Source organism: Ambystoma mexicanum, chromosome 11 (genome assembly GCF_040938575.1).
Source record: "Ambystoma mexicanum isolate Mex_15411 chromosome 11, UKY_AmexF1_1, whole genome shotgun sequence".
Lineage (NCBI taxonomy): Eukaryota > Metazoa > Chordata > Amphibia > Caudata > Ambystomatidae > Ambystoma > Ambystoma mexicanum.
Window position 1 is genome coordinate 403,666,190 of NC_090934.1, and position 14,439 is coordinate 403,680,628.

The 14,439-nt window shown below is 46.1% G+C and overlaps 1 protein-coding gene across 3 annotated transcripts in view; it reads right to left on the minus strand.

Annotated features, from left to right (window-relative positions):
- CSTPP1 (centriolar satellite-associated tubulin polyglutamylase complex regulator 1) overlaps window positions 1-14,439 on the minus strand; it is a 1,657,587-nt gene that overhangs the window by 579,705 nt on the left and 1,063,443 nt on the right. For all 3 annotated transcript variants that reach the window (XM_069623190.1, XM_069623189.1, XM_069623188.1), the window contains one exon: window positions 13,681-13,765. In XM_069623190.1, coding sequence (XP_069479291.1) covers window positions 13,681-13,765 — 85 coding nt within the window. The remainder of the gene's footprint in view (window positions 1-13,680; window positions 13,766-14,439) is intronic.

A 14,439-nucleotide genomic window follows, 5' to 3' on the forward strand; every position in this document is an offset into this window, starting at 1 on the left:
ACAACCATCTGAGAGGAATCCAGGGGGGTGCTGCAACAGCTTTGGCCCAACCCTGCCCCTGTCCAGAGCAACCTCCACCTCCCTCTGCAAGCTCTGCCCACCCACCAACCATCATCTCCACCACAATGACCACCCCAAAATGGCCTACCTCTGCAAACCCCGTGCCCTCACTGAGCATGGCGTGTCTTACCCTTTCCTGAACAATCGCCTCTACTCCCTTTCCTGCAGACCCCCACCCTCTCGCACACTCCCTCAGCACCCAAATTCCCAAAACTCAGAGGTAGACAACGACCCTCAACCTCCACTCTGCAAGCCACACCCACCCTATACCTCTTGACCCACTTTCCCTCTCCTTTCCTCACAATCACCACTCCCACCACCCTTCGTGTAGGTAGTCTCACCCCCTTGTCTCTCCTTCAACCCCCTTCCCACCCTTTCCCAGGCCCCATTCACCATCCTGCAACAACCCCTAGCCACACACCTCTGTACTACCCACCTCCCCTCACCTCAATCCCCCAAGCCTTTCAGCAAATCCAGAACCGCCCATCTCACGTGTAAGGAACTCATGGTGGCAACAGTAAAGTCAGACATAAGTGATCACAGTTCAAGAGTGTTTATTAAACTGTATAAATGGGTGAGAAAAAAACCTAATCTAAACATAAACCTAAGATGGGAGCAAGCAACATCCATCAAATAATAATAAGGCAGTCTTAGTGGCATCTTGTCAAATATAAAGGGCGCATACAAAAAATAAAACTACTGCCAATCCTTACTGCTAAGTTACAAAATAGTGTGGGATAATGTTCACGAGAAAAGAAAGAAGTGTTCATAAAATGATAAGTCAGGATGGTATAATTGGTATCTCCCTCCCCACCTTTTTAGCACGGGACAAGCACAGCACACTCCTGGGCTTCTCCAGCCCGAGTGTACAGTTTGTTTCCCAAATATCAGGGACTTCTGTGGCCAAGTCTCTTTTACACCAAGTCTCTTGCCTCAGAGGGCCTAGGCCTAATGTGCTATAAACAACAAAACAAAAGTTCCTTTCAGTAATCTTTCCGTCGGGTGATTTCCTTTCACCCATGGATCCCCCTCATCCGCCTCCGATCCTTTTTGCAACACTGACCTCCCTCAGTCGGGTCCACATTTGCCAGTTTAACACAGTTTACTTAGTTGTAACACCTTGTGGGATTCACTTACCTTAGCTTTTTCCAGCCCCCAGTCAGGCTTTCTCTTAAACCCACAGTCAGGCTTTCTCTGGCATTCGCACAGCGTTTCCATCAGCTGGGCGCATACGCCTATTTCACAATGTCAAAACTTTGGTAATGTGTTAAGGACTTTCGATTGTACAAGGGATTTTGGCTCGACCCTTGTATGACCACCTTAACTCTCTATGTTGGCCTTTCCTTGGTGCTGTAATGTTCACAAGAAAAGGGGACCAGCCCACGTGGCTCCGGACCACTCTGCAGCTGGTCTTTCCCTGGGCTTTAAAAGTTCATTAGCACACAAGGCATTTGTTCATATCATGTTGCCGTTTGCAACCTTTGCTCAACACCGTCCTGTTTGCTATTGGTTCTCCCTCCGACTCACCGGCTGTGCTGAACTCCTTGTCGTTTCTTGCCTCTGGAGTCAAGGACGGTACCACGATAGCAAGTGCATCTCCCCGCCTCGGTTATCAGTGCGGGAGGGTCCCATGCACCATTAACATCTGTTACACCACATGTCAGCTGTAGTTCCCGGTCTTATGATTCCTTTCACAGAGGCTTCGCAAGTCTGAGTCCAAAAGGGCAAGGGCACTTCCCTCCTTGTTGTCCTTTCCGGTCTCACTGCCTTTCTTCTCTGTTTGAACTGCCACCCAGGAATAGCTGCTTCCTCGTGCATTTGTCCTTGCTCAAAGTGTGCTCTTGTGCTACGCCATTTATCCCTGTGGCAAAGGGAAAGGGCCATCAGGTGAGTCTAGTTATTGTCAATTGCCTGCCTCTGCCTGACCCTTGTGTTGGGACATGTCAAGTAAACAGCTCTGGTGTTAGTCCGTTGTCTTTCATGGTGTAAGAAAGTGTTCATGTCGAAAAGGTGGGGGGTAGAGCCAAGTAGCCTACGGTGTAGGATGGGGAAAGGTGTTATAAGGAAGGGGGTACTCCGTCTCACCTGTCGGTGTCCCACTTCCACTCCCCAAAACCCCCCATACCCCCATCCAGGTGATCCTCCCCCACTGGTCCACCCCCAGGAACTGGATCCAATAGCGATGGCAGTGTCCTGGCCACCTGACAGATCTCCGGGGACTAGAGGGTGAGACGCCTTCAGGTTTCTCACATACCCTTCCTCCATGCGATGTAGCTGCAGCTGTTTCACAGGGGAACCGGGAAAGGTAGTCTACATTCCCCTGGTCTTCTCCTTTTCGGTGTTTCACAGTGAAGCAGTGAAGTTGCAGGTCTAGAAACCAATGCATGACCCGAGGGTTGGAATCTTTGCGTTGTCTAATCTAAACTAGGGACAAGTGGTCTGTAACGAGTGTGAACATTCTTTATAATAGGTATTATCTAAGATGCATAATATCCCACTTGATGACCAGGGCCTCTAGTTCCAACACAGAGTAATTTTGTTCACATGGGAAAAGCTTGTGACTTTCAAATAAGTCGGGGTGTTCTAATCCATTGCAAAGTAGGGACAGGACTGCTACTAACCCTGTAAGAGAGTCATCCATCTGTAATATAAACTCTTTAGAGAAATTTACTACCTTCGGGATTGGGTTCTGGCACAGAGTCTGTTTTAGGGTGTTATAACATATATCATCCTTATCCGTCCAATGCATTTTCTGGGGTTCGGCATTCTTGAGTATATCTGTCAGCCTAGCTGTTTTGTCTGAAAAGTGTGGGATAAACCTACAGTAATATCCTATTAACCCAAGAAAGGCTCTAAGATCTCTTTTGGTCTTGGGTGTTGGTGTTTCTAGGATGGCTTTCACCTTCTCATGTTGAGGCTGTACAGTCCCATTCCCTACAAAGAAGCGGAGATATTTAACGGCTGACTGGGCCAGTCCTCATTTAGTTGGATTAGCAGTTAGGCCAGCCTCTCTGAAGACTTTCATGATGGTATAAAGATGGAAGAAAAGGTACTCCCAGGTCTTACTATAAATGACAATATAGTCAAAATAAGCTTCACAGAAATCAGAATAGGGTTGCAATATTATATCCATGAGGCTTTGGAAAGTAACTGGTAAACTGTTTAAGCGAAAAGGGAGGGGTTTAAATTGAAACAGTCAAAGGGGCGTTCAAAACGCAGTATTTTCCTTAACTGGTCCATGTACTAGAACTTCCCAGTACCCTTTGGTTAAGTCTAGGGTGGATAAAAAGCTGGCGGCTCCGAGTTTATCAATTAGGTCATCGATGCGTGGCATGGTATAGGCATCAAAGTCAGAAATGGAATTAACTTGATGGAAATCTATGCAGAATCAGTAACGGTCAGGTTTAGTGACCAACACGATAGGAGATGACCATGGACTTGACGATGGCTCGATAATATTGGCTTTCAACATTCTGTTTATTTCCTCATCATTATTGGTTTACGGGCTTCTGGGAGTCTATACGGTTTTAAATGAACAAGTTTACCTTTAGGTGTTCTAATATAGTGCTATGTGCCTTTTATTCTTCATGGTTTTTCTGAGAATACATCGGGAAATGAGGTAACTACATCTTTTGGATTTTCTTGTTGTTGGATAGACCACTGTGGAGGAATTAATTCAAAGTTGTCTATCTCTTCTGGAACCAGAAAGGCTAATACTTTGGCATGAGTAGCTGAAGGGTTCTCTTTCCACTCTTTCAAGAGATTTACGTGATATAAATGGACCTTCTGTTTCCTGTCCGGTTGGTCTACTTTATAATTACGGTTCTCATTCATTCAAATATCTCATAGGGCCCATGTCACTTAGAGACAAGCTTGTTTTCTGAGGTGAGTCGGAGGACCAGTGCTTTCTGTCCTACTGAGAATGATCTTAAGCTCACCTTTTTGTCGTAAGTGGATTTTTGTTGGCTCTAGGCCTTTTTCATAGGAGTACAGACTAAATCTAGAACCAATTTAATATGTTCTCGCTTTCTGGAGGCAGTTTGCGAGATGGGAATGGGAGCCTCTTCTTGTTCTTCCCAGGTTTCCCAGAGCATGTCCAAGACATCGCTAAGTTCTCTACCAAAGAACAGTTCAAAAGGAGAGAAACCTGTGGAGGGCTGAGGGGTTTTCCTTACTGCAAATAGCGCCCAAGGGATCATTCAGTCCCAGTCTTTCCCATCCTTACCTACCAATTTCTTAGAATTCATGAGTTTTATTGAATCTTTCTAACAAGCCATCGTTTGGGGATGGTACACAGAAGTTTGCAAGGTGGTAATATGGAGCAGCTCTCTTTGACTTCTGCCATAAGCTTACTCATGAACTTTGAAACCTGGTCGGTTAGTATTTCCTTGGGAAAGTCGACCCTGGAAAAATATGGTACAAGGTTTTTAAGGATTTGCTGTGTGGTATTATTTTGCATTGGAAATGCTTCGGGATATCGGGTCACATAGTTCACATTCACAAGGACATATTTGTTGCCTAGTCTGAATGTTTCTAGAGGTCCAATTATGACCATTCCGATTCTTGAAAAAGGGAATTCTATGATCGGCAATGGGTTCAGAAGGGCAGGTAATGGGATGTGAATGCTGGTCTTTTGACATATTCTGCATGTTTGAATAAAGGTCTTTATATCGGTGTGAATACCTAGCCAGTAAAACTTCCCACTAATATGTGCCTGGGTTTTAGATTGTCCTAAGTGCTCCTCGGTAAGATGGGAATGCGCAATCTCCAGTACAGCCTTTCGGTAGCACTTGGGTATTACCAACTGAGTCTTTATTAAGCCTTCCGTAGATGTCTCTCTTCTATAATGTAACCCTTATTTCAGGAAGAAAAGGGGGCTTCCTATCTCTATACGTTCTCCCCCTGGAATAGCTTGTAGAAAAGCTTCAGCGAGAGCCAAATCATTTCAGTGGTCAAAGGCTAAGTCAGGATAGATGGTAGGTTCTTCTACCTTCCTATTTTCGATGTTACAAGGTTTATCAGCTTCCCCGAAGCCTGAGGTACCTCTTTCTGCTCATCTGGTTCACTTTCTTTAAACTGAGGAAATAAAGCCCTTTCCAAAATTCCTTGAGCAATTTGATCTCCAGAATGCACTTCAAAGGGGATCTCACCATGATTCTGTAAGAGAACCTTTACATCTCCCCGGAAGCTGGGATCGATGACGCCTGCTAAAATGTCTACACCGAGCTCCCACGCTAGGCCAGATTTTGGGGCCAATATTATGTAACACCCTGGAGGGTGCATTAAAACCAAGTCTGTAGGAATCATTCCTCTTTTCTCATGGGGATAATAGCTTCCCTACTGCTACAGATATCAAAACCTATTGATTCCTTGGTGGTAACAGAAGGGCTAGAAGCTCTCTGACTACATTTTTCAAATTGTAGGGTTCCCCAATTAGTTTCAATTGAGTCACATCCCACTCCTAACACTATATAAAAGGAACTGAAGGTGGTAACAGTAAAGACGGACATAAGTGATCACAGTCAAGGGTGTTTATTAAACTGTAAAAATGGGTGAGAAAAACACCTAATGTAAACCTAAATCTAAGATGTGAGCAAGCTACAACCATCATATAATAATAAGGCAGTCCTAGTAGCATCTTGTCAAATAAAATGGGCCTATGCTAAAAAAAAACTATTGCCAATCCTTACCGCTAACTTACAAAATAGTGTGGGATAACGTTCACCAGAAAAGAAAGAAGTGTTCACAAAATGATAAGTCAGGATGGTATAATTGGGTCTCCCTTCCCCACGTTTTTAGCAAGGCAAAAGGCGGGACTCTTGAGCACAGCACACTCCTGGGGTTCTCCAGCACACGCTTACAGTTTGTTTCCAAAATACCAGGGACTTCTGTGTCCAAGTCTCTTTTACACCAAGGGCCTCATTATGAGTTTGGAGGTAGCCATGGTGCTATTAGCGCTATGGCTGCCTCCAAAATCGTGTCCGGGTTCCTTGAATGAGGAATTACTGGGTCATTCCAACCTTGGAGGACCCGGTAATTTCTCATTCAAAAAAACAATCCCCATTTGAGCCCCTATAGGGCTCAATGGGAATGGGGATGGAGCTAATAACGGGCCCGTAAATAACGGGCCCCTTATTAGCTCCCTGGTCCCCTTGCTTGCGGGACCCACAAAGGACGTCTGGTCTGACCAGACGTTCTGAGCGGGTCCCGCAAGGGAACCTCGTAATAGGGCGGAATGGGTTTACCAGCACCGGCATCATTACGGGTGCCGGTAAACCCATTCCGCCAACCTTGTAATGAGGCCCCAAGTCTCTTGCCTCAGAGGGCCTGATCTGCTATAAACAAAACAAAAGATCCTTTCAATAATTTTTTGGTTGGGTGATTTCCTTTCACCTGTGGAGCCCCCTCAACCGGGCTCCATTCCTTTTTGCAATGCTGGCCTTAGTCAGGTTCACATTTGCCAGTTTAACACAGTTTACTTAGTTGTAACACCTTGCAGGATTCACTTTCTTTAGCTTTTTCCAGCCCTCAGTCGGGCTTTCTCTTAAGCCCCCAGTCAGGCTTTCTCTTAAGCCCCCATTCAGGCTTTCTCTGGCGTTCACACAGCGATTCTCTCAGCCGCTCGCACATGCCTATTTCACAATGTCAAAACGTTGGTAATGGGTTAAGGGCTTTTGATTGAATAAGGGATTTTGGCTCGACCCTTGTATGACCACCTTAACTCTCCATGCCTGCCTTTCCTATGGCCTCTTGTTTGTTTGTCTGTTTATTTGTAGGGCGCCAGAAAACCCTTGGGTAGCTGGGCGCGCAGAGTAACAAGAATACTTAGAACTTGGTTACAGGTTACAGATTACAGGTTGTTGGTATCATATGTTATATACAGTAATTACATTATATACATTCTTTACTTTTGCATGTAGAAATAGAGGGTAACATATTATACACAGTAGATACATTGTGTACATTTTACATGAGAGAGTGGATGGGTGCATATGGTATCAGTACACAATGCACATGGTCTCAGGTTTCAAAGGTCATTGCGATGGAGCCAGGTGCGGATATGGCGCCTGAAGCTGGTGAGGACTGGTCCCTTCTTAGTTCAACTGGTAGGGTGTTCCAGTATTGAGCTGCTTGCATGGGGAAGCTATTGCCTCCTGTCTTTTTTAGTCGGAATCTTGGGGTTTGGAGGCAGAAAGAGTTGGCTGTTCTAGTTGGTCGTGCAGAGGTTTTTCTTTTTATTCTGTCCCTGAGGTATGGGGGGGGGCAGCATTGTTCAGGCATTTGAATGTTAAGTGTGACAATTTTGAAGGTGATCCTATTGCTAATTTTTAGCCAGTTGTAGTTTCTACGCGCATTTGAAATGTGCTCTCTGACTGGGAGGTTCAAGGCCGTTCTGAGCACGTTGTTTTGTAAGGTTTGGAGTTTATTGATGATGTATTTGTTAGCGCCTGCATAAAGTGCATTGCAGTAATCCAGTTTTGAGAGGATCAGTGCATTGGCTAGGATAATGCAGCTAGCCGGTGAGATGAAGGGTCTACATGCTTTAATAAGTTTACCAGTATAGGCAGTGGATGAGGCCAGGGAGTTCACTTGTTTCCTTAAGGACAAGGTGGAGTCCAGGTAGAAACCAAGGGTCTTCACCTCTTTGGCGACGGGGATTATATTGCCGTCGATATTGAAAGAGCTGTAATTGGCATCGAGTTGTTAGGTGAGCCTAGAATGAGGATTTCTGTTTTTTCCATCATTCAGGCAGAGGCCATGGGTTGCCATCCATGCCTGAATGAGGGTGTACATTTTATTTACTAAAACTGTATCCGTAACGAAATTGCCCGAAAGGGGGATGAGGATCTGGGTGTCGTCTGTATAATTTGTGTAGGTGACACCCAGTCTGTCCAATTTGTCGAATAGAGGTTTAGTAAAGATATTGTACATCGTTGGCGAGACACAAGAGCCCTGTGGGACTCCACATGTTGTCTGGATAGGGTCTGCAGAGTCTAAGGTGGAGAAGACTTGCATGCTTCTGTTGTCGAGAAAGGATTGGATCCAGGCTATGGCTTCACTTGAGAAGTGGGCGGCTGAAGCTAGGTGTTTGCAAAGTACTGCATGGTCCACTAGGTCAAAGGCCGCCGACAGATCAAGGAGGAGTAGCATAGCTGTGTTACCTTTGTCATAAGCTTGTCAATTTGGGCTTTGAGATTTATAAGTGCGGTCTCAGTGCCGTGCTGAGGTCTGAAGCCAGATTGACGCGTGCCAAGGAGTTGGTTAGTCTCCAGGTATTTTTGGATTTGGAGATAGGCCACTCTGTCAATTATCTTCAGGAGGAAGGGGACAGTGGTGATGGGCCAATAGTTAGTGGGTACAGAGGGGTCCAGGGTTTGTTTTTTTTAGCAGGGGGAGAACCCAGGACTCTTTTAAGCTGCTTGGGACTGTGCTAGATGAGAAGGAGGCGTTGATAAGTTTGGTGACAAATGGGGCTAGGTCTCTGGTGGCATTCTTAATTATCTGGGCCGGGCAGTAATCGCCTTTGCAGTTTGAGGGTTTTAGTGAGGCAATGATTTTTTCAGTTTCATTGGTGGAAACTTTAGCGAATTTGAAGGGTGTTAAGCTAGGATTGGGAGTGGTCGTGATTGTGGGCGTACTGGAAGTTTCGCTGAGAGGGAGTGAAGCTTTTTTTAAGGTAATTTTAGATTGTAATATTTTCACTTTATTTGCAATGGCGTTTTGGATATTGGTACACCATTGCTTGTCTTTGGGTACGTTATCGGGTGGTGGTATGGGAGATTCAAGTTCTCGCAGGATTGCAAATAATTTCTTTGTATTGGAACATGCGTTGGAGATTCTATCATTATAGATGTTTAGCTTGAATGATTGTTTTCTTGTAATTAGTAGCGCATAGTTTGAGTTTAAGTTTGTTTTCAGCTGTAGGGGTGTGTCAACATACAGTTTCAAGCTTCCTTTTTTCCAATCTCAGTTCTTTTAGGTGGGGGGTGAACCAAGTGTTGAGGTGGGATTGTTGTTTACTTTTACAGTTCTTCAGTGGGGCAACGGTGTCCATGGCCATGGTGTCGTTGTATATTTTGACCATGGTATCTGGGTCAGAATCTGTTGGCAGGGCATTGATGGTTGGGAGGAGCAGGGGTAAGATATTGTCAGGTGTGATATTTTTTCTGGATCTAGTGGGCGCCGATGGTGCCATTATTTTTTCAATCCTGAGCATCTTGTTGAATGTTAGGTAGAAGTTAATGAGGAAGTGGTCAGTCCACGGCTGGGGCGTAATTTTGGTGATAGTAGTGGGGCAGTTGGAGGTGGCTACCTAGTCTAATATTCTCCCTTTGTCATGGGTGGGGGTAAGAACTTTTTGGGTGAGTCCGTGTCCTTCAAGCATGGTGGCAATAGCTTGCGCTTGTTTGTCATCTGGGTCATTGAGACCTAAGTTAAGATCACCAAGGATCATTGTCTGGGATGACTTTTTTGTGTTGCTTGCTAAGAGGCTGGACAGTTCCTCTTGGAATAGGCCTAGAGGCCCTGGTGGCCTGTAAATGAGATAGATAGTTAGGGTTTGGCATGGGGATATCGGTAATTTAGCGGTCAGGTGTTTGCAGGATTTTAGGGTGGGCGGTGGTGTTAATCTTACATTCAGGTTGGATTTGGAGATGATGGCTAAACCGCTGCCTCTGGCGTTCTGGCGGTCTAGTCTTAGTAGTTGATACTCCTTGGGTATTGCTAGGGAGAGGGCTGGACCTGCTGCGTCGTGTAGCCAGGTTTCTGAGACTGCTAGGAGGTCGAGGTTATCTAATGTAAGGAGGTTGGCTATTTCAGTGGCGTGGGCCACTACTGATCTAGCATTGATCAGTGCTCCTGTTATGGAAGTTGTTTTGGGAAGACAGTTGGTGTCAGAGGTAACTAGGATGGGTTCCTTCGTTATGGTGCTAGCAGGTAATTGTGGTTTGGGATACGTTAAATTCCTAGTCTGATTTTTGGGAATGGTGCGACGGTTCAAATAGACATTGCTAGGTACCTGCGGTTCCTGGTACTGTAATGTTCCCAAGAAAAGGGGAGCACCCAGGATCTTTCGAATGGGCGCCCACGTGGTGCCGGACACTCTGCAGCTGGTCTTTCCCTGGGCTTTAAAAGTTCACTAGCACATAAGTTCTTTTTTCATATCATGTTGCCGTTTGCAACCTTCGCTCAACACTCTCCGGTTTACTATCAGTTCTCCCTCCGACTCACCAGCTCTGCTGCACTCCTTGTAATTTCTTGTCTCTGGAGTCAAGGACGGTACCACGGTAGTAAGCACGTCTCCCCGTCTCGGTTATCAGCGTGGGAGGGTGCCGTGCACCGTTGACATCTGTTAAACTACACGTCAGCTGTAGTTACCGGTCTTAGGATTCCTTTCACAGAGGCTTCGCGAGTCTGGGTTGAAAAGGGCAAGGGCACTTCCTTCCTTGTTGTCCTTTCTGGTCTCACTGCCTTTCTTTGACGTTTGAACTGCCGTCCTGGAATAACTGCTTCCTCGTGCGTTTGTCCTTGCTCAAAGTGTGCTCTTGTGCTCCGCCTTTTATCCCTGTGGGCAAGGGAAAGGGCCGTCAGGTGTGTGTAGTTATTGTCAATTGCCTGACTCTTCCTGACCCTTGTGTTGGGATATGTCAGGTAAACGGCTCTGCTGTTAGTCTGTTGTCTTTCACGATGGAAGAAAGTGTCTGTGTCGGAAAGGGGGGGGTAGAGCTTCTTAGTATCCTACAGGGTATGATAAAATGAGGAAAAGGTGTTATAAGGAAGGGGGTACCACGTCTCACCTGTCAGTGTCCCACTTCCACTCCCCAAAGACCCCCATCCATGTAATCCTCCCCCACTGGTCCACCCCCAGGAACTGAATCCAATAGTGATGGCCGTGTCGTGGCCACCCAGCTGACATATTTCCGGGGACTAGCTGGTGAGACACCTTCAGTCAAAGACCTGTGACCGCTCGCCCTCTCTTCCCAGTCCCTAGAAAGACTAAACCCTTTACGCACTCACTACAGTACCCTTCCCCTGACCACCTCTGTCTGACCTATCTCACTGCCCATCCCTAATGACTGTCCCCTCACCACCAACACCCTCCCTCTGATGACCCCGACTGCTCCAGCCCAGCGAAACCCAGTCACCCTGGTAAACACTGCTGCATCTACCTCTGACAAAGTTCCCTACCTCCTCTTCAATGCCCGCTCCGTAGTTGAGAACAAACACAGCATCTTTGATCTCCTAACTTCCGAGAACCCTGATCTTATCTTCATCACTGAAACCTGGTTCTCGGACGAACTCAAGCATTCTCACCTGTCTACTCACTCATCGCCCACATTAGACCTTCCAGAGGTGGCGGTGTAGCCATCCTGCACAAACTTCACATCTCGATCACCTCCACTGAAACACAACCCAGCGCAGCTCAATGCGAATCCCTCGTAGTCAAACTCTCTCTCCTGTCTACCCTCTCACACATCTTCTTATTGGGCTACAGGCCCCCAGGTTATGACAGACACTTCTCCAATAGCCTATGTGACTCTCACTGGCAGCCATTCTAGTTACCAACCTGGCACTCACCTTATCGGGAGACTTTAATATCTGGTTCGACCTCCCTAACAACTCCATGACTCTGCCACTGGTCGACAGTCTGGAGGCTCTCAACTGCTCCCAGCATATCAGAGGACCAACACATACTGCTGGCCACACCCTCAACACCATTTTGAGCTCCTCTGACCTCATCCCCATGTCCACCCCCCAACTACTCATCTGGACAGACCACTCAGCCATATCTTTCTCCACCCTCACACCACCACCACCCCCGCCCAAGCCATCCTCTACCCCTACAGCTCAGTTCAAATGCTGAAACAGGGACAAGGTACTACCGGACCTGGCTGAGACACTACTAAGTGCCCTCCCATCACTCCCAACCACATCTAGACTGGTTCCCATAGAACTTTTCGACTCCTGGCTAAACAACTCTGTCATTCCCCGAGCCCCTTCCAAGTACACTCCCTTCCGCAAAGGATCCACGCCCAAATGGTTCAACCCTCTCCTGAAGACTCTAAAAACACAAAACCAATATCTTGAGCACAAATTGCGAGCCTCCAGAACACTGCAAAGCAAATCAGTACTCACCCACCACCACAGAAACTACAAATCAGAGATCTAAAATGAAGGCGGCCAGTCCCGTACCCGCCCCCTTCATTACGGGAGCACCAGGGTTATAATGAGGCCCTTAGTCTATGGACGAGTGAAATCCAAGAAGGGATGGGAAGAAGGACTGATGTTCTGTGCAGCTCATCTACTGAAGCCAGAATATGTACACGAGATACAGAGTGTAAATAATGGATGTTTGAAGTCATGGGCTAAGCATGCCAAACTGCTGACATGTGTATCGAAGATGAATCAGGCCCCATTGCTGTAATCCAATTGGCTAATGCAACATTCATTGTGATTCTGGAGACATAGAAAGGATAAATGGCAGAGTCAGCCCTGCCACTGGATTTGGACTTGCAAGAGCTTAGCTCATTATAATTCCACCTGGACATTATGGAAAGAAGGACACAAAGAGAACAAGAAAAAAGGTGGAATAAGGGCAAGAGAGAATTCCAAATGGAATTAAGGAGAGATGAAAATGAATAAGAATGAAAGATGGAAGGAATGAACAAGGAAAGATGGACTGTAGGAAAGATAAAAGAGATTTAGAGAATATGAGAACAGGAAGGACACGAGAAGGTTCATATTAAAAAAACAAAAGGGAAGAAACGAAAAAGTAAAGATAGAAAGAAAGTAGGAAATACAGATGCAAAGATGTTCAAAATACCATTACAAAATACCATTTTAGATCCACTACTTGCGAATAATGAATTTCAGAATTTCATCATTGAACTTCAAAGTTCGCAAACGGATTCTTGGCGTCAAGTTCATTATTGATACTTTGTGGCACCGCCCGTGGCACTCATCATTGTAGAAAGCATCCTGCGGAGATCAGTCAAATCTTATTGATACACTATGACAGGAGCCAGGTCTTAGCTGAGGCAGCAGGGAGCGTCTTGGTATTCTCCAAGGTGCTGCTGATTATGCAATATTTTAAAACATATTCATGACATTTACACTTCAAAGGCAGAGGAATAAAGCAGATGCTGGAGGACATCACCTCCATGTGAGATGAAAATGCAGGTGGCATAATTACAGTCGCCTTCTTTCATACCATATTAACTAGTTTTGTGTGCTGCAAACAGATTTTAACACAGGGCTGCAGTTTGCCTGATAACGAATTTAATTTCCTTTGAACATTTATTTTTGTTGTGCTCCACTACTGCTTCATGCCCACCCATGATGGTCCTCCTGTTTGACTGTTGCTGTTTCCCAGACTGACGTGCAGGCTGTAATATGTGTTAGTCTATTATGCTTGCCAGGACTGTACATCTCTCAGCTGCCTGGGGCTTTGCTAAAAACCCTATATCATAGTAGTCACAAAAGGCGTTTGCTGGCAGTTGCAATCTGCTCATGCAGGCACGCTAAAACGTGAGGACAACAAGGCAAGAAGGACGGGGGCGTGCTCTTGCCTTGTGCAATCCATGCAGGGCAAACAGGTCCAATGGAAGAGATAGTACTCACCTCGCTGCCTTGTGAGTAAGATCGATGGGAAAGTCCGGGCAGAGCAGCTGCAGCAGAGAGTGGTACTCCGTCACTGTCAGCAGATCTGAGGAAGAAGAAGATCACTTTATAGAAGGATATCTGTCACAAGACCCATCACTGATGATCAGCAGATCGCACATATGCACAACTTTTGATGGGATAGTATTTCACGCCATGCTGTGAGTCTACCAGTCTATTCTGAATGGGGTCAGCGCGTAGGAAAATTGAGGGGAAACAATCCTGCGCTTTTCCTCCATATCTACCCACTCTCATGCCGGCGGTGCACGAGGGTACCTGCGTTGCGGAATGGATTACTAATGAGGAGCTTTTTTTGTGTGCAAAATCCAAATGCACTGCAGGGATCTGCTTCTGGATCCTTGCATTCCAGCATGATTTCAAGGATTGTGTCAGGTTTTCCTGCACCTGGAAAAAGCCACCGCAATCCATTGGAATCCAAGGTGCACTGTCAGCTGCCTTATTTGCTATGGCGGCTGCCATTGCAGACATGAGTGATTCCCTCTGACGCACTGCAATCATGCCGAAAGGCACAAAAACTTGGTCCGATCCCAAGATCCTGAGCCTTTCAATGCGTGCATGCCATGAGTCCTTGAGCCATGTACTTTGTATGTGACCATGGATCGGATTCTCTGGAAAGTGTAACTTCGCTGACATGTTATTGGTCACGCTAAACCATTATGAGCCCATATGTACTAAGCAGGCGCTTGGCAGACTAGATTG